A 21,647-nucleotide genomic window follows, 5' to 3' on the forward strand; every position below is an offset into this window, starting at 1 on the left:
GATCCGATGTTGACTTTTCCACTCCCATTTTCCCTTGACCATCCAAATCCTGTACCATTTCTGCTAAACGTGCAAAATTCACCGCTTCTCTGAAGCTCGTTTGCTCTTTCAGAACAACAGGTCCAAATAACGAATGTCTCACCCCCTGCGAACAAATACTCGAGATTTCCTCCCCATTAATATCTCTACCATAACCATAAAATATGTCCCTTACACGAGACGCATATTGTTCAATCTTCTCATCGTCACTTTGTTTGAGTCTCTGCAATTCCTGGTCCACTTTCCATCTCGGACCCATCTTGAAAACGCCCTATGGAAGCCTGTCGTGCGTACGTCCAGTTGACTGCAACGGCTTCTGGTAATGATACAAACCATCGTTCGGTCTCTCCAGTTAGCAATAGATTTAAGGTAATATGCAAACTTTGGTCATCGTTGTATCCTTTTAAGCTAATAAATGCATCGAATTTACAAAGCCATTTCTTCACTATCTCATCGCCTGTAAATTTGGGCGGCAATAGGTCAAGTCCCATTATGTGTTGTAAGCTGAAAAACGTTAATCATTAATACATCAGTGTTCATATAGTTACGGCAAATGAACATATTGGGTTCGGTCCATCAATATCGATATTTAATGTTCAAACGGGGAAGTACTCACTCGCACTGCTGTTCCAATCGTCAGTCTATTCCATTTAAGACTATAACGTTGAATTAGCCGACCAACTAGTTTCTTCTCATACCATATCTTGTACGAGGTACCGTACCGACTTGGATTATGTTGAGTAGAACTCACAACAAAACATACGTATCTGGTTTCAACGAACGCCAAGCTAACCACTTGGTTGATTTTATTACATGACCAATCTCCATCTCCGCTTCTCCTGAGATGGGCTAAAAACCCAACTTAAATACATTTCAAAGTTTACACAAATCTCTATTCTTAAAGTATGACGTATTCTTAAGTCTTGTGAAAGACTTCATCTGAGATCTAATATCCAATCACCTTCTCTAGATTAGCACTACAAGTTCATATCTCAAAGACCATAAAAATAGTCATGTCATATTAAAACTTGTTGACAGTTCAATCGTACCTGGTACAAACAATGTTGAAATGTCAAAGACCTATGTTGTTACGCAACGGAATGTCACTGTATGTACAAAGTTTAAATGCGTACGCGTGTTGACTTCAATTTACTGTGAGTTTATAATGAAAGTTACCAAAATATCCTGAATGGATATAATTTAGATTTGTGACTCGTAACACCTGTCTACCTCCACACACACATACATACATACATACATACATACATACATACATACATACATATATACATACATACATACATTCAGACAGACAGACAGGCAGGCAGGCAGGCAGGCAGGCAGGCATACATACATACATACATACATACATACATACATACATACATACATACATACATACATACATACATACATACATACATACAAACAAACAAACAAACAAACAAACAAACAACTAAACTTTTTTTTAAATTTCCTTATAACATAATCGATGTAGATTATTTCAAAAGGAATAGGTAAGAATGAATGTATATAAGCTTATGCCGAAAGTAAAATTGCAAATTAGACTGTATATTAAAGTTATGTGGACGGTTGTGGGAGCTATGTGGGGTAGGTATAGGAGGTGGTTTGCTCCTTCAGTCCCCACAGATTTTCGATTTTCAAGGACTAATATACTGCTTTCTGGTAGTTATATTCTTACATAATCAGGTGGAAACTGGATGCCTCTCGTAAGCTTAGTGAATTCCCACTTATCAGTTAATAAATGATCTTTGGCCTCCATTGTTGATACTGTGAATGCTTAAATCATTTTTTTTTCATGATTCTCAAAATCATCCAATTATTTTTTAAATAAAAAAACTGTGAAAACTATGGCAACCTATTCAATTGGTGTCAATACCAAATCATCAGCTGCCGTGTCCTCAGTTGCGTGCATGTATGATGTGCGCCCAGACGAGATGGTTGCGAAAGCAGTGACACTGTTTCCAAAAATGAATGTGTACATGACGTATTGTCTTCTCTCAGCACTGGAACAGTATTTAACAAAAATAACATGGCTGACATTTGTGATATTCATTGCTAGCAATGATGACTTGTGAGTGCTACTCAATTCGAACAATGTGAATCTGTCTGCAAACATCACTGTATTAGGATTCTGATCAAGTCACTGTTCCTGAAAATACACCACATTCCTTAAGAAGCAAGCAAGGTGACAATTTTTTTTTGTGACACGCATTACCTGGTCAACATGTGTTACGCTTCCTGGTCAAAATTAGAGACAGACAATAATTTCTGATTGCAAGGATTTCTGACAACATTGAGTTAGTGACATAACAACAAACCAAACGAGTAAATAAACTAGCTTGCGTGCATAACAGCTAACTATTATCATGTAATGTATAAACAAAATGTCCTTGTAAAGTTAGGGTTATACCCAACAGACATATTTTGATTTTTATTAAAATTTAAGTTTGACACAATATATACATGTAGAACACATTATATTTATCCCAATCACACATACATACATAACAAACATAACATATGTAGCATACATACGGGACATGTTGCGTAGAGTGTTCTTGAGAACTGATTGATGCATGATAGAGAAGCACAGGCAGGATCTATAATATAGAACAATTATACATTGACTAATGCAGGTACGAAACTTGTATGAGTCACTCGTAGTAGTCACACATTTCGTTTATTTCATTTTCATTTACGAAATATAGCTCGCATTTGTAAATTTCTTCCACGTTTGTCACTTGAAAGGCTCATTCATGCTTTCATTTTTTCTAAGTTAGACTATTGTAATGTACTGTTTCTTGGGCTTCCTTTGTGTTTACTACGGAAACTACAGCTCGTTCAAAATAGCGTGGCTCGCCTATTGTCTGGCTGCCGCAAGTATGATCATATATCTCCTGATCTAAGATCACTTCACTGGCTCCCAATCGAGTGTAGAATTGAATTCAAAGTTTTACTACTGGTTTTTAAGGCACTTCATGGTCTTGCTCCTTTGTACATTGTTGATCTTTTAACACCCAGAAATACTAAGCGTCGTCTGCGTTCTTCAGATTCGGGCTTGCTTGAGGTTCCGTTTACGAGGTCATCTTTCGTCTACAAACGGGCCTTCAGCCATGTTGCTCCGCGGCTATGGAACGATTTACCGACTGGGATTAGAATGTGTAATACCGTTGACTGTTTTAAGAAAAGTTTAAAAACGCATCTCTTCCGCAAAGCTTTTAATTAATTGTCTTTTAAGATGTATCGAAGTATTGTTTTAATGTCAAGTGCTTTTTCTTTTTTTGAACTTTGTGAACCGTTTAGAGCATTTTATGGATTTACGGTATATAAAAAAAAATATTATTATTATTATTATTTACATACATACATACATACAGACAGACAGACAGACAGACAGACAGACAGACAGACAGACAGACAGACAGACAGACAGACAGACAGACATACATACATACATACATACATACATACATACATACATACATACATACATACATACATACATACTTTAATACATACATATATATTATGCATACGACTTGTCTTATCCAGAGAGATTGAAGCAACTAAAATTACCAACGTTTGCATTTAGGAGAATTTGAGGAGATATGATAGAACACAGTCGGGGCTGTGAATAGAAGTATACAAAATTGTTAATGGGAAGTTTGATCCAGAAGTCTCATCATTTCTAAAATTGAAGTCAGACTATGTCAAGAACTGGACTAAGAGGCCATGGTAAACAGCTGTTTCAACAACATGCAAGATTTAATCTGAGTAAGCTCTCTTTTTAGCTATGTGTTATCAACACCTGGAATAACCTGCTGAAAATAGTCATCAATGCACCAACAGTTAGTCGTCAGAAAAGACGGAAGGTAAGGTTCAACAAAGGATCGAGAACAATAGCCGGGAGAATATAAATGGGAGAAGTGTGATCGTAGGGACAGGAGGGGTTCCCTTTGAGCCCCCAGAAATGTTTAAAATTCAAGCACTAAAACTAAAAGAGTGTTATCTGGTATTATTATAATATGTCAAAGTGATAATAATACCCTCTCCTCATCATAATTGAAACTTGAATTCGGAATGCTAAAAAATCATGAAAGTATAGTTGTATGCCAAACCATTTGAAATTATTTCATCATTATGAAACATGATAGTATAGTTATGTATTCATTTCAAGTAACAGAACATCATGTACTAGTGTCTGTAAATTTGTTTTCTAGCTAGTGTACAAACGGTTTCCAGCCTCGCCTTACAGGCTGAGTGAGAAAGCTAAGCTTTGATGAATACTGTGGTCATTATCTGTAAACTGACCCCCCTATATGATCAACAGTTAAAGGTACGAAATATTACTTTTATATATTAGGTTTTAACACCAAGAAATGACTAATTTCCAATATGATTACTTCCTTGCCTCCTTATGATCTCCTTTAGTTTCCAATTAAATTGGCATATAGCACATTATGTGGAGTACCTTTCATCTTCCTCTTTAACTATAATATTACATTGTGTTTTTGCATCTCCCATCTATCACGTTCGCAGCATTAAGGAGTCATTGTCCAAGGTTAAATTATGGGTGTGTTTTAAAAACTATATGATATCTGAGATTGCATTAATTAATTTAGGTGGAAGTTTCTATGTACTGTTATGAGTGTTAGATCTATATTTCTTTCATTTCAGCAATTCCGGACAATTTCTTGCTTTTCTTAGTTAAATTATTTACATTGGAGTAGTGCGTATTCAAAGTCACATTTAAGTTACACGTGGGTACTATCACGTGTCCCAATAGGTCATTGACAGCTACCTTGATTGTAAAAACAAATAGAGTCGTAAATTTAAACATTATGATAAATATTATACCTTCAAGAGATTTTATTAATTTTGAAAAGTAAAATTTTAAAGATTTTTACATATTCTAAACATAGAAATTTATGTAATTGTTGAACTGTATCAAAGGGCTAGTTTGGGGAGATCGAAGGTATGGCAAGCCGAGTAGACCAATATCATTTTTCATTTTTAATTCTGTGATTTTTTTTTCAAAATTTTCTTCTGGATTTTTAAAATGTTTTGCTTCCGGCTTTGGACAACTCGATTTCCATAGTAGGGGTGTGGAGCAGCAGCTATGATATGACCGACTTCCTTTAGGCCTAACAAGTCGTTGTACTCGCGTGCACATTTGATTTGAATACATAGGAATACAAAATGGCACTCTGAGTTCGTGATTCAGTAATTGTGGATGCAATACTGGCAGATGATTGACCTTCCTGTACTCTAAGTGCTCTTCCAGTCAACGGAGGGGAAAAGGTCAAAATGAATTTCATCGAGGTAGGGGGGGGGGTGGGGGTGGAATCAGAGGATTTTGAAGGTATCCATCGGGCCATCAAATAGACTCTGGCATTTGTAAAAACCAAAACAGGCTGATATATCCATCTTTGGCCAGTAGTTGACTGTTATATTTAATGCATTTTTTACTCTCTATGGTTGCACACAATACGACATCCTTGTCCATTAAACTTGCACGAAATACCTTCTAAGATCAGACTGTTCAGGAAGATTCCATTTAAATACATTTAACATATACTTAATGCATGACTTGTTTACATTACTAATTCGCCTGTTTAATCAGAAACAGGGGCCAAAAAGCGACTCGGAGTCTAATAAAAGAGAAGCCCAAAAGGAAGGAGTGCGACAATGGAGAAAACAGAGAAATCAAAACGAAAAGGACAGAAACATGTAGGACAGCAGGGATTTGTACAGCTGCAGTGTTTAACTGTGGGATGTTATTTGGTTTATGCGAACGTCTCGGTTCATTCAGAGTCACTATCACTGGTTTACTACTGTTTCTTTGTTTGGTTGTTGTACCAATTGTGTGTTTAGCGAAAGTTTGCCATGACGCTTATGACGATGCCATATCCCGGGTATGTAGGGGATCACGAAAGCCGAGGAAGTCGAGGATGGCAAGCTTTCCTGTGCTGAGAATAGGAGGCGTGGCGGGCATTTCAATAACATTTTTGACAACTAACTTTCATTGGGACTTGACGAATCAAAGATATAGAGCTAAATTTCTTGCATAAATCATGAAATTCTTTACAGGAGGCATTCAGTTTAAATCTGGTTTTATTGATAACATAATTCAAGTGTGAATTACAACATTGCATGTCTTATACCATAACCCTGACGTCATAACCCTGGCGTCATCATTTACGTCATTACCCTTTCGTCATGTTGTGAAGCAGTCAATGACTAATCGCTATTTATCAGTAACTGACAACAACGTGCATTTGTCCAATCAGGACGGGGGTTGCATCCAGAGTGACAGTAACACCGCTGTCGATTTGCCGATACATGTTGTATAGAGTAAGAACCGCAAGCATAGCCACAGCTACAACCTGTTACCACGTAGCCTGTAAGAAAAACGAAAAAAATAAGGGAAAAGATACATTAAATGTTTTGGAGAGGTTGACAAAATAAAACATTATTAAAGTTACATTGTCATTGATACATGTCAAGTCAAAATGCATCGTTTGGCATTCTTCTCATGCCACAAAGGATGGGTTGAAAAATAACCTAGTACCATAAACAACTCCTCCAGCAGTGATCAGAATCTGACTACATTTCAAAATCTCACCTTGCTTACAGATAAAAATATAATTTAATATTCAAAGGTTTGTGAAGGAGAAACGAACACCTGGAACTTTTGTTGGAAAGTGTAGTATATGTATTTTGAGCCTGCTTTTATTTTTCCCCATTGACTCTGCTGCTTAGTCCTAACAAAAATTTATGTTGTTCCGATTACGCTCAATTTTAGAATAGGTGGGAAAGGTAGAGTTTTTATTTTATTTTTTATAGAAATATTTGTTTTTCATATGTGAGTGTCTAGTTCAGGTAGTTATGTTTTCCGTTTTTTCCATATGGTCTCTGTGTTATTGGCTTCTTCTCATCAGATGTAAAGTCATTACAGATTGGAAGAACAGTTTTATAGTGCCTTTATAAGTTGATGACAGTTCCAAATCAACTATTTCTTGCGAGATTTTTTTCTCGAACACATACAAAAAAGTTTAGCGTTGCCGGGAAAAACTAGGAGGGGTCGGGTAACCGGAACCAAACATTTTTTTCTGTAGACCTGGTATATTTTTTTTACAGACAGAATGTTACAATGTAACACTCACAGACATGGTTTATTAGGTACAGACAGTACATGATGTGGGCGTTGGTTTGCAATTGAATACAACGTTGTACAGTGGATTTCACAAAAGTGTTAAGCTTTTCTGTTTGAACAGATACACTTAAGTAGAAACCAACAAGAAACTGCATGTACCATATTTCAGTAATAAAGTCATACATTTTGCTATATTTAGTTGAAATGAAATAATTATAAACCATTTAAATGTGTTGTAACTCCATGCAGACTTTCCACCATAATATCATTCGATGAGGGTTGTGATTTTCATAACAAACTACATAGGCCAGTATACAAGAACATGGGTTTATTGCTAATGGCGACACGGAGAGTGTACTTACCTACTGGACATGTTGCGTAGAGTGTTCTTGAGAATTTATTGATGCATGATAGAGAAGCACAGGCAGGATCTATAATATAGAACAATTATACATTGACTAATGCAGGTACGAAACTTGTATGAGTCACTCGTAGTAGTCACACATTTCGTTTATTTTAAACACACACATGCATACCTACCTACCTACATACATACATACATACATACATACATACATACATACATACATACATACATACACACATACACACATACACACATACACAGACATACATACATATATACATATATACAGCTAGACATACATACATACATACATACATACATACATACATACATACACATACATTCACACATGCATGCACAGATACATTCACACACAGAAACAAACAAACAAACTAACTAACTAACAAACAAACAGACAGACATACACTCGCAAACATACATACATACACATCCACATACACGCGCACACACGCACGCACGCACACACACACACACACACACACACACACACACACACACACACACACACACACACGTAAAAATGGGTTGAGAACCTCATAATAAATAGTCAACCTCACATACCTGGCTGTAGATGTGCGTCTACGTCAACACATAATCCACAAATCATGACCATGGTCAGAAAGAAATATAACCCAATTGACTTCATTTTCATACTATGGGCCCTGAAATGAAAGTGTGGAATATGAAACACCAAATGAAACTAAATTACTTATGAATGAGAAATATCGTCATAGGTGATACTTTGAGAGGGTTGTAATTTCAAACTTATATTCAACACCTTATTTTTTCATCGACGGTTTCCCACTTTATCCCGCGACAAAAGACCGATGCGTTTGCTTGCTCTTGGTAGTAGTAGTAGTAGTAGTAGTAGTAGTAGTAGTAGTAGCAGCAGCAGCAGCAGCAGCAGCAGTAGTAGTAGTAGTAGTAGTAGTCGTCGTCGTCGTCGTCGTAGTAGTAGTAGTAGTAGTTTGTTATTGTGACTTGTGACATTTTGCAATAGGAATACACAAAAAGAAGCACCCCCACCCCAGCCCTTTTGGGTTATAAGTCACTCTGATTCAAAATTATACAAAATTCTGATAAGAAGGAATGAGACAAGTTTCATACAACGACGTACAACGTAATTAACATCACATAATTCGTTCGATTCCCTCGGTTTTTCCCAATTCAAGTTGTCGTCACCCTAAATTATAAGAGAGTTTAGAACATTTAAAAAAACAAACATGTCTTTATAACATTAATAACCCGAAGTCTCCATTTCTTTCCTAATTTCAATTTCGGAATATCAATGTTGTATTAAAAGCAATAAACACTGTGTATGCCTAGCATGGAAATGGTTTAAATGGTTGGTTTGGTTTTTTTTAAGTTTAGCTTCTGTAACAATATGGTTATGCATTGCATGTACAGCAGGCTTACAACAAATCAACAAACAAAATACATTCAGCATTAATAACATGATTCTTCAGGCTAAACAACAAATGCTAGTTTTACCTTTCTTCGCGGTTGTAGATGTGTTGCCAGTGGCACTGATAGACTTATTGGTTGACTGAAGTGAATGTTGTTCGTCAGCTTAATATCGTTAGACTAGTCCTTCTATATCCAACCTATCTATTTGACGACGACGAATAAAACCAGTGGGAATTCAGGCCTTTTAAATATACACGTGCGTTGATGTACTGCCAAGATATTGAAAATTTATTGTTTGCCAAACGTAAATCAATATTTACGAAAAGTTGAGTTCTATTTTCATATACCAGTAACATTAATATTTTTTGAAATTAATATCACTATAAAATGAAAATTAATATTTCAGGGCAGAGAGACCTAAATTTACAAGCTCATCACAATCAATTGAAATTGATTGTTGTTTTAAAAAAATATCTTTCGAAATTATGTATTTCCTCAATGTTGTTTGTTTTTCCGCACTTATGTTCTTCAACACTGGAAAATATGAGACAAACAAGATTCACACCATAGAAAAAAGTCACTGATTAATAATGATAATTGTAAAAGTGAAAAGTGAAAATCAACACGGTGTACAGGGCATGTTTTGTAAACATCAATATATACATCAAATAATCTGAAATTTGAAACATGGATTTGAAAAGGATTACGTAATTACCGAAAGTAGTGATAATACAATATTAAACTCATTATAACCAAAAGTTCATGAACAAGCTTCACACTACACCTGGACATTGTTATCTATAATGTATGTACAAAGATGTGTGTTATATGCAAATTCGTTTCAAAGATATTACCATGGTGGAAGAGGGCTATACTTCCATGATATTACTTACTGCTGGAAATAATTAATTATGCACTTGCATCATTAATATTCACAGGATGTTATGAAAACCAACTCAATTCTTCATTTTGCCATAGGGAAGATGTTCTAAGTTTCAGTTGAATTGACCCAGTCGCATTAGTTAAAATAATGACATGGACAGAGACAGACAGACAGACAGACAGACAGACAGACAGACAGAAGAATATAACCATTTCATGACCCCTCTTCTACGGGATGTAATGACGTTCTGACACGGATTGTCCTCTTTGTTCGAATTCATTGGGGGAATTTTTTTTCGAATATCTCACTATTGTATGCATAGAAAACGTTCGCTTCTACGCTGAAATGTTGACGTCGATAAGGGTGTTTCCAAAGATAAACCTGGCAAAATGCACTGTTTAATGGTGCATGGTGTAATACCATTGCTAATACATGACGTCAACCAGACGTTGTCAGTCAGATTCATATTCAGTTTCGGATTCTTCAGATTCAGATTCTTCATTGCCATATGTATAAAAAAAACATTGAAATATAGCTATTCACGAGAATAAAAGGACGGATAAAAAATAATGTCAACTACCAGCTATACTAAAGTGATATTATTTCTGTCATTAATTATTCCAAAGTCTTCTCGCTGATATTTTAATTTATAGTAAAATTAATACTATATACGTCATCGTTAATTAAAAGGTCCCTTCACAAAACGTTGCTCGATCGACAGAAACGTCAGTGTTGATGGTACCTTTAATACCGGTGATTCACTGCATAGATATTAATAGATAAATCGATCCTTTTACCCGCATACCCTCATTGATGTGAATTGTAATGAAATTTTCACACGTAAAGTTTTTAATAGAGGCTGCAGTGTAAATATAGCGAACGTGGGAAACGAAGTTCCGTCATGGTCTATCCATTTACCCATGATGACATCTTTCGTAGGGGTTGTTGAAAGTCAGACATTTTACTTTGTCTCATACTGACCTATCTACTGGACAATAGAGATGGTAAAAAGGTGAACAAAATCGAGTATATATACCGGGAGGGTGTTTAGCTGTTCTTATCTACTAGTATCTTCCCTACCACTGGTGGTGAAGGCTATCTGCCTTCCCCCTCCCACTGGTGTTCAACCTGCCCACCAGTCCACCCAATATCGTGAATGGTTTATTCACTCCCCACCAGGAAAACGTTTGTGCTTTCACCTATATACTAACAATTCATTTTGGCGTACACAATGAGCGTTACGTTACAGACACTATCATGTTTTCTCCTCCCGTTGTAACAAAATCAGGACTTCCTGGCCACAAATTCTTCCCTCCCGCTACCGATCGAAATAGAATTACACATACTCTGAACAATTGCGTAAGAGCAGCTTTCAGCAGGAAAAGTCTCGTTGACTGCACCTGTACAAAGGATCAACTGGTTTTCAATGTGTAACTACATGTTAACTTGGTGCTTGAAGGAGTAAAGCCTATCTGTAAATGATTACTCAATTAAAACTATTATTTGACAATAAAAATACCCGTAAAATAAGACACTGGATATAAATGTCAACTATTTACATGTTTAATTTTTACCATGGCATATGGTATTTCTTTCAATGACGTAAAATGTTGTTTCTAGTAACACACCTATGCTACTCATACATTTGGGGAAAAAATAGTAATAAAAACACTGAGCACAAATCGTCATTTCGCATAGTAAATTTATTTATAGGAATCAAGGCTTTAATATTGCATATAACTGATGTAATCTCGTTACGTTCTAACTTCTAAAATAAAGGATATTGTGTTGTAGATTTTGAAGTTTCATCCGTCTGCCATGAGTGTAGATTGCAAAACTTAAAAAAGCTAGTGTATATTGCGGGGTACCAGGTGGGCTGCCATTTTGTCTTGTGGGAAAAGCTACTGATTATGTCGTTCAATACCGTTTTCTCAAAATGAGCGGCATCCATGTTATGTGCAACCCCATTGGTTTTACTGCAAAGAGGACTCCAAAAAGTACATTCATAGAGCGACGCTATCACACACATACATTTTCACCATGTCAATCGTCATTACAAGTCATATCAGGCTAAACAAAATAAAACTGCTGTTCAACGAGTAACCATGTTGAACATTTTAGGCAGGTAGGTCAACTTTTTTAATGATTGCCTAACACAATTCACAGTACAACTACTCATACTGGTAGTCACTTATTGTTGGCACGCATCGTGGTTTGTAGTGTGAAATAAGTCTGTCATTTTTTATACTCTTGTTAACATTATTTGGTTGTTTGACCACAGCGCCTTCACTTTTAGAGTGGGTATACATGTGGATGTACATAACAGCACAGTTGTCTCGAGCTCTCGAGCCACTCATGTACGCATTATCATGACCAGTTAAGGCATCGTTCCCTCCACAGTGTATACAACATGGTGTTATTGTAACTGTTTTTGCTCAGTACTGTCGCCACAATGTTGGTACGTTTGATTCCTTGCCTCACCACAACAACGTCATACAGAACATGACCACAGTCAGCAGAAGAACAACCAAAGTCAACATCATTCGGTTTTGTACAAACAGAACCACAAATAGACACTCTGTTCACTTTCAGGCTCCCTGCACCTAACTGGTACTCATGTTGTCACTTTCACAATGGAAATAATAAAGATGACATCTTTAGCCAAATACTATGAGATGACAGGATGAAATAAACGACATGTATTCAATATCTTACTGTTACACAGTAAAGAGGAATAATTATGCTATGTATTCATCAGACTGTTTATATGAAAGTACACCTGCTGTTACTTAATTTTAACAACAACCTATAGTTTACATCATATCATGTTTACATCATTCTCAATATATATATATATATATATATATATATATATATATATATATATATATATATATATATATATTTTCTCCTCGTCCAGAGACATTTGTGGCCACATGAGGGCGCACAACCTTTGCTTGATATGTAGACTATGACGTCACACAATTGCCGCTCCTTGCATGGTATGTATAGATAGTACGTAGGCTTCTCATTCTCGTCAGCATTGTATGTATGTATGTATGTATGTATGTATGTATGTATGTATGTATGTATGTATGTATGTATGTATGTATGTATGTCTGTCTGTCTGTCTGTCTGTCTGTCTGTCTGTCTGTCTGTCTGTCTGTCTGTTTGTCTGTCTGTCTGTCTGTCTGTCTGTCTGTATATATGTTGTTTGCATAAGTTGTGTGTATATAAGTGTGTGTATATGCATGTAGGTCTCTCTCTCTCTCTCTCTCTCTCTCTCTCTCTCTCTCTCTCTCTCTCTCTCTCTCTCTCTCTCTCTCTCTCTCCACACAATATTTTTTATTAGGCCTTAACACCTTAAAACGCAAACTTCACTCCGAGATGATGCTTTGTTTCGGGTATTTTCCATTCCATTATAATTTGGTCGAGTTTTTCAAAAGATTACTAGTGAAGAAACTAACGATAGAGTTTTTGAATAGACTATCTACACTGTATTTTCTCTCAGTTTAAACGATCGTAGTACATATTTTTTTATGAATCTAGATTCCGACATATGTTGTCTTCTATGTGTTAACGATCATCAAATCTTGGCATACGTTATTGTCTGGTATAAAGGCTTCAACTGTCTTTCACAGTTCAGCTATTTTTCCATTAATTAGAATGTCATCGTCTATCAGTAGGATTTTGTGAGTTTGTTAGTACTTGTCAAAGTAACACAGATAAAGCACTGTAGAATGGTTTTATAGATGCACAACCTTAGATGTGTCAACTTTCTTTCAAATCCTCCTCTTTGAAGATACGAGATGTCAATGATGGTCATATAGACAGAGACAGTAGTGAATTTATCTACTCGTTGTCCTAGCTACATTACAGCAGTACGGGTATATTTCATCATCAGTATCAAATGTCACAACAACATGTATCCGTGTCATCAGCTCTGTGGTTCTATATCTTAGCAATACAGGTATATATGTCATCAGTTCTGTAGTTCTTTGTCACAGCAACAAGTTACTATGTCATCAGCTCTGTGGTTCTACATCATGGCAATACAGGTCTAAAACAAGTGCCTGTATCATTATTAGTTCTCTAGTTCTATGTCACAGCATGCAACATTTTTTGTATGTCATCAGCTCTGTACATATAATTCTATATGTTACATCAACATGTGCACGTGTTTGTACATCAGTTCTTTGTTGGAGTTTGTTGCCACATCGTGACAACTGTGTCGGCTATTCCAGCAAGTCTAAAACTTTTGTCTGAGAAGCAAGACAGCTGATGTCTTATCTTCAATACATATGCTGTGAAAATAAAACTCGGCGCCACTTGGTTACGTCAACCCCACATTTTGAAACAGCGCCACCAAGTGGCTACATATCAACATACACATTCGGATTCGTATGGTTGAGGGCGCTCTTGTCACCTGGTGTACTATTAGTATTCTTGTTAACTGTCGAAATTCGGAAGACATTTCTCGCTCACCTTAGGTCATTATTTTCGGAGCATATATGCAAATTTCGCCTTCAAGGTGTATATATATACCGGCAGAATCCCTCACGAGTCTTATCAAACCCCTAAACACATGCTTCAATTATGCAAGTTTTCTATGCGTTGATGACAGCAAAGGATATAGAAACCTAGCGGTCGGAAGGCATGGCATTCAGTTTACGTCTGGTTAGGGGCGAGATCAATAGTTCAATGTAGGATAATAAAAACTAAATTCTTTTACTTTAGGGGTGGTGGGTTGAACTATTTTAGTTCTCATCCTACAAAAACTATTTTACTTTTAATGAATCTGTTTGTACCCCTAAATACAAATATTTCTTTTTAGAAGAATAGAAGGACTTTTGCTATAGTAAATGCACGGCACTAAAACATAGTAAAGTGACGTGTCAACTAAAGAACGATGTTTACTCACTACATACTGGCATTGTATTCATAACACTACATACTGCTACACTCTGATTTGAAATCGATTGTGCTGTTTGAAAAAAAAAATAATATTGGCCAATTTAGTTAGAGGAGGGGGAGAGGGGTTCTGAGGTCTAACTAAAAGAATTCATTTTTTTTATCCTACATTGAACAATTGATCTCGCCCCATATCCGTGTGTTTCTAGATTTAATGTTAGCATCCAAGCATGCATTTGCAGGTACTCATGTGTACTATCATTTATACTTCATACAAACCTCTCTCACACGGCCGATTTTGTCATAAAACAACGTTGCCAGTGCAACATTGTTTTTTTTTAAATGGCCGTGTGCGTTGACCAAAAAAACAAAAACAAAAACATTTGTTGCCAGCAACTATTGTTGGAGAAATTGCATATGTCCGATTTTGTTAAAAATCATCGCGCCCAATGGACGTGTGCAGCAACACATGTTGACGCCAGCCATTATTGAATCATTTACGCTGTAATGAAATGCTCTCTAGATTTGGTAGTGACCATAGTAACTTAACATGTCATCTTAATCAAATGCATCAATCACTATATGTACTTCGCTTACGTCAACATAATAAGGTTTAGGTACTGTTGACAATCGCATCACTATAACGTCTTATCATGGCTATCATATGGTTGTGTGAACGACGGGTTTGCTTAGTGTAATCATTGTCTACACTACAAACAGTTATAAAACGGCATGGTCTTTATGTCAATGAACTGTTGAAGTTGCATAGCTCAATATGTCTGTCACTCAGTACCTTGCTGAAAATTGTGGTAACTTTTTTTGAGAAAATTATCTTCGATTTGACTTGCAGTCTTTTCACTTTGAGTTGTTCAAAGACAGATAGACATACAGATAGACAGAGACAAACAGAAATACAGACAGACAGACAGACAGACGGACGGACGGACGGACGGACGGACGGACGGACGGACGGACGGACGGACAGACAGACAGACAGACAGACAGACAGACAGACAGACAGACAGACAGACAGACAGACAGACAAGACAAACAAACACACAATATCACACATACATACATACATACATACATACATACACACATACATACATACATACATACATACATACATACATACACACGCACACGCACACACCTTTCGCCATGCCTATAACACGACTGAGCTTAAAGTTCAGTGTACCGTCCTAATTCAGTAGATAGCTTGCAACAGTGGTATGTGGCGTGTGTTTTGAGATAACGAGTTCATATGATGTAAGAGCTCTAAGTATTGAAAAATTCGCGCAAGGACATATTCACTGGCTGATGGCTAACCCAGTGGGCTTATTTTATGACACTAGTACTACACCTACGTGTATACTAATAATTTTGTTTCTGATCACATCAATAACAGTTAAGTGTGTAACAGTAGCATGCTTACTTATATGAGTGGCGTTAACATGCTTACCGTTGCGGCGTAATAAAACTGTAAACACATAAAAATTCCAGAAAGTTTACAATAACGATACGCATGCGCAACCTGTGTCGGGTCACTTCAAACCTCGCGGCATCAATTATAACCTGATACTACAGGTGACTGTATTACTAGCTCAGATGAAGAACACTTACCCATAAAAGACACAATTATTATAAGTTGGTATTTTGATGCTGTAAGGTAAGTAAAATATGTTGACTGTGTTCCATTTGTCTGAAATACATGAATTCGCACACTGAATATCAGTTGTAGAAAGACTCCATTCTTTACTAGACACCAGCTTACACGTGCAGTAACCGAAACAAACACAGTGCAAAATCGCTGATATATATACGTCAGTTTACAAAAATCTACATTTCGCGTATTTTTCGAAAATACTCTCCGACGACGTTGATATACACACATATACAATAACTCTAATATATGGACTAGTAGATATACGACTACGTATTACAATGACAGTGTACAATCTAAGTATACGTTGTTGTATATATATTGTTCGTACAGCTACACAACGTTTACTTAGTATACACATTGCGTAGACGTTACGTATATCCTGTGACTGTAGCGATGTTGACGTCACCTCAGACAGCAGCCACCTGACGTCACTATATACCGGTAGTCTCCTGTAGTTTTAAAAAATAGAAATGAACTTGATACTTTCATGCTTTAATTACCCCTGTGTAGACCGTAGACCCTCCACCCACGTGAGTGGAGGGTCTATGTGTAAACCATAGTGTCTTCCTTGCCTGTGGGTAAACCAAAGATGGTAGATTTTCAACCATCTGATTAAAATCTGATGTGGTGAACTCGGCTACATGACTTATTTACCTCTATTTCCATCGTTTTGTGACGTTTGTTTTTGTTCCGAGTAAAGACGACGATCACTCTAGCTTTCAACAAGCTCCGCAAAAAGAAAACGAAATCATATGTGGAAACTTTGCTGTCTGGACATTTAAGACATTCTCAAATAAAAAAACGACGTAATGTATTGTTTTCTATCTATGAACAGTGACCGGTGTGAGCTGTGAACGAGTACACAAAGACTTTGAGATTTTAGCACTCAATACACTGAGCTGGTACCTACAGTATATCGTGTTTCATTGTTTGTTACTCCATAGCCAGTGTCTATGGTTACTAGCGAATTCGCAATAAGGGCTATGTTATTTCATGGAAGTATAACCCGTGGTATAACTTATGTTATCAAAGTACTTGCAATGACAATTAGAAGTCATCTGACGAAATGAGCTACAGATATGATTGAATCTTTATTTCACCAAAGTTAAACAATAACGAAAGAAAAGATAAAAGTGTGAATACAAAAAAGAAAATGCATGCGCAACCTGTGTCGGGTCACTTCAAATTGTGACTTGATGCTGTAAGGTAAGTAAATGTTGACTGTGTTCCATTTTTTTTAAATACATGAATTCACACACTGAATGTTAGTTGTAGAAAGGCTCAATTCTTTACTAGACACCAGCTTACACGTGCAGTAACCGAAACAAGTGTGGGGTTTCTCTTCATTGATGCCTTACCATTCAAGTTAAATGAATTACACAATGTGCGATCAAATTGACTGTCTTAAAAGTAATAATATTTTTATAGAGATAAGGCGGGGAAAAAATAATATGTGTTTCCAATAACATGGCCTCTGTAAATAGGGTAGGTAGGTGGGTTGGGATTTCATTTCATTTCATTTCATTTCTCATCTCATCTCATCTCATCTCATCTCATCTCATCTCATTTCATTTCATTTCATTTCATTTCATTTCATTTTATTTTATTTATCTATCTATCCAATCTTTACCTTTTTTGGTTGTTTTTAATTTTGTAAAATATCGCTTTGACCCAAAAACAAACGAAATATTACCCAGAATATACATTAGTGTGATAAACTATGTACATATACATACTTCACTGGGCACAGGAAACAGTATACATGAATTCGAAGGCCAAAAGGATAAAGAATTTCTTATCTTTTTGTGTCATGTTTAAAAAATGTCTAGGTCGGGTTAAACTAGGGTCGGTCGAGTTAACTTGTGTCGGCAACAGAAAATACCAAGATGAAGACATTAGTGAATAACCCGCATGTATGTATGTATGTATGTATGTATGTATGTATGTATGTATGTATGTATGTATGTATGTATGTATCGAGGATTATGAACAACCGTACTTTATGTATTCATTAAGGGCAAAAAGTGTTTGGCAGTCGCAAACGCGGAAATTTATTTTCACCATCCCTAACGGTAAACATGGTAATTTCTGGTTCCTGTTTCAATTTAGTCTGAAAGATCTGAGTTAGACACCAATATCAAAATGTAATGATTAATGAAGTGTACACATCGATAACTCTTGATCTACCAGACTCACTAATAACAGGTGTTAGACACAATGTAAACAATACCAGTAATGACAAGGTGTTTGACCCTTTACACTGACAGGATGTCGCACCCCCGTGACACAATACAACCATTTATACAGTTGTGTTTAAATTTACGATAACACGGTCTACCCTAAGCCGCCAACCCTAAACCGTTTTAAACATTAAAAAGAAAAAAAAATCAGAAATGTCTTTGTATTCTTGACCTTCATGTACGTCTGTTTTCTATAACCCAGTGATGCCTGTACAAACTATCACAGATTGGGTATTCAGACCCACATTTTATTGGGCAATATTGTCACGGACGTACCAATATTTGAATATTTACAATTTCGACAATGTCGTCATATTGTATTAAATATATATTAAATTCACTTCTCAAATTGAAATAACAGACAAATAGTTTTAACACTCTAGCTGTTATCGGTTGAATGACGAGATAACTATAAGCATTGATATATTGTGACCAGTTGAGTGTAAAGTAATGTGTTCCCTGTGTGATCGCGTGATCCGGTACGAGTGGAACCTGTTGTTGCATGCTGTGATAGAGTTAAAAGAAATATTGAGTTATCAGTTTGACCTCTAGTAAAAGGGCGATGACCATTGTCAGTGACTATCATTTTGACCTTTCATGAAGGAATTCAGTATAATCCTTTCACCTGGAACATTGATCTTGTGAAAACAAAGTAACTCTGAGTTCAAAAGAAAGTCTTGATATTAATTTTCACACCTATTCAACAAGAGATAATCCTTTACACCTTCCAAAAATAATGACCAATCATAATTCAATTTTAGAGCATGTGATCCTTTGTAGCCAATGGGATGGAAGTAGTGTTATTATGGGATGGGGAATGCTATAAGAATGGGTTTTTTAGTCCCCGCCGGACGAAGTCCGGGACGGGGACTTCTGGATTGGGTTCCGTCTGTCCATGCGTCCGTGCATCCGTCCGCAGCTGTTTCTTGGAGATGCCTGGACCGATTTTTTTCAAACTTGGTACAGGGGTAACATACAATGTCATACATATGCACGTCAATGTGTTTCTTGCTACGATCCAATATGGCCGCCTAGCAGCCATTTTGTTTGCAAATTTTCCCTGTCTAAAGCCATAACTCAGACATGCTCACACAGATCTCATTCAGAGTTGGTATTAGGACAGTGTTCTATGGCATACATGTGCATATTCATTGTTGTCATGATACGATCCAATATGGCCGCCTGGCAGCCATTTTGTTTGTGAATTTTCATGTCCAAAGCCATAACTCAGACATGCTTGAACAGATCTCATTCAAAGATGGTATTAGGACAGTGTTCTATGACATACATGTGCATATTCATTTTCATCGTGATATGATCCAATATGGCTGCCTGGAAGCCATTTTGTTTGCGAATTTTCCATGTCCAAAGCCATAACTCAGACATGCTTGAACAGATCTCATTCAAAGTTGGAATTAGGACAGTGTTCTATAACATACATGTGCATGTTCATTGTTGTTGTGATACAATCCAATATGGCCGCCTGGCAGCCATTTTGTTTTTGATTTTTCTATGTCCAAAGCCATAACTCAGACATGCTTGAACAGATCTCATTCAAAGTTGGTATTAGGACAGTGTTCTATGACATACATGTGCATATCCATTTGTTGTCATGATACGATCCAATATGGCCTCCTAGCAGCCATTTTGTTTGTGAATTTTCCATGTCCAAAGCCATAACTCAGACATGCTTGAACAGATCTCATTCAAAGTTGGTATTAGGACAGTGTTCTATGACATACATGTGCATATCCATTTTCATCATCATACGATCCAATATGGCTGCCTGGCAGCCATTTTGTTTGCGAATTTTCCATGTCCAACAAGCAGACACAACATATCTAAGTCTGTTTGATTTAGGTTCACAAGTGTTGTTGCGTGATCAGAGTAGTGATAATTCCTTAAAACCCAATCATAGCGGGGACTATGTCATTGTCAATGACTTGTTAGTTTGTGACTTCAGTTTGGTGACTGGTTTGAGGTGAGAGCTGTCTTGGCTCTAAATAAAGTTCACAACTCCTTCTCAAGAAGTTCTGCGTGCTTGCCTGTATATCTAGTGAGTGTGTTGTGCTGAGACTTTGGTAATTCGATCTAAGAGTTAACAAGTGAAGTTGAAGGCAACTATACACGGCCGTATACTAAACTTCGTTACACATACATAGGTAACTAAACATTCCCTGCAACTTTTAGTGTGAAGTCACCAAACGTGACAATATTTGTCCAAAATGATAGCAATATAGTACAAAACAATCCTATGCACTTATAGAGGGCTGTGTATTCCCAAGGGAGTTAAGGAACGATAAGCGATCACTATGCATTTTATAATTCCTTGATAGTGACAATGGATGTAGTGTTTACAGTACTCTGGGAATCTTGCTATATACCACCTTCCATGTATATTTCATTAAAATTGATGAAACTGGATGCCTTTTTACCACTCTCAGGATATGTGAGATATTATGTATGAATAAAATGGTCATTATTCTGTATTTTTTTTTACATTGTAATATGAACCAAACAGCGATACTGTACCTCTGGGATCAATAGTACTGAAGACGTTAACGTTGACAAAATAATATGAAGTTAAACAAGGTATGTATTTATATGAATTGAACTCTTGTCACCTTTTAGAGTTCGTCAATCAATCTAGACATAAATACGTCAACCGATAATTTATTTGGTTTTATTACTTTAATAGAAAGGTAACTATTTATTAGTGTAGTGTAGTGAGCTTAAGTCAACTTTTAAATCAAAATGACACTCAGTGTGATAGGAGCTTTATGTCAGTCAAACGATCAACAACCACATGCACACCAGGTGCAGTCAACGAAGCTGTTATTGCGACAAGCTGTTCTTACGCAGGTTTACAGTGGGCGGGCATTTTGTTTCCGATCGGTAGCGAGAGGGGAGCAAAAAAGGAAGGAATTGTG

The 21,647-nt window shown here is 36.6% G+C and overlaps 1 protein-coding gene across 1 annotated transcript; it reads right to left on the reverse strand.

Moving 5' to 3' along the window:
• Positions 1-6,169: 6,169 nt before the first annotated feature.
• LOC144440347 (resistin-like beta) lies at positions 6,170-9,267 on the reverse strand. Its single transcript, XM_078129709.1, has 4 exons — positions 9,099-9,267; positions 8,169-8,269; positions 7,582-7,650; positions 6,170-6,464 (listed from the first exon to the last, which is right to left on the reverse strand). The coding sequence occupies exons 2-4, from the start codon at positions 8,257-8,259 to the stop codon at positions 6,304-6,306; spliced, it is 321 nt and encodes a 106-aa protein (XP_077985835.1). The 5' UTR covers positions 8,260-8,269; positions 9,099-9,267; the 3' UTR covers positions 6,170-6,303.
• Positions 9,268-21,647: the final 12,380 nt, after the last annotated feature.

This window comes from Glandiceps talaboti, chromosome 9 (genome assembly GCF_964340395.1).
Source record: "Glandiceps talaboti chromosome 9, keGlaTala1.1, whole genome shotgun sequence".
Taxonomy (NCBI): Eukaryota; Metazoa; Hemichordata; class Enteropneusta; family Spengelidae; genus Glandiceps; species Glandiceps talaboti.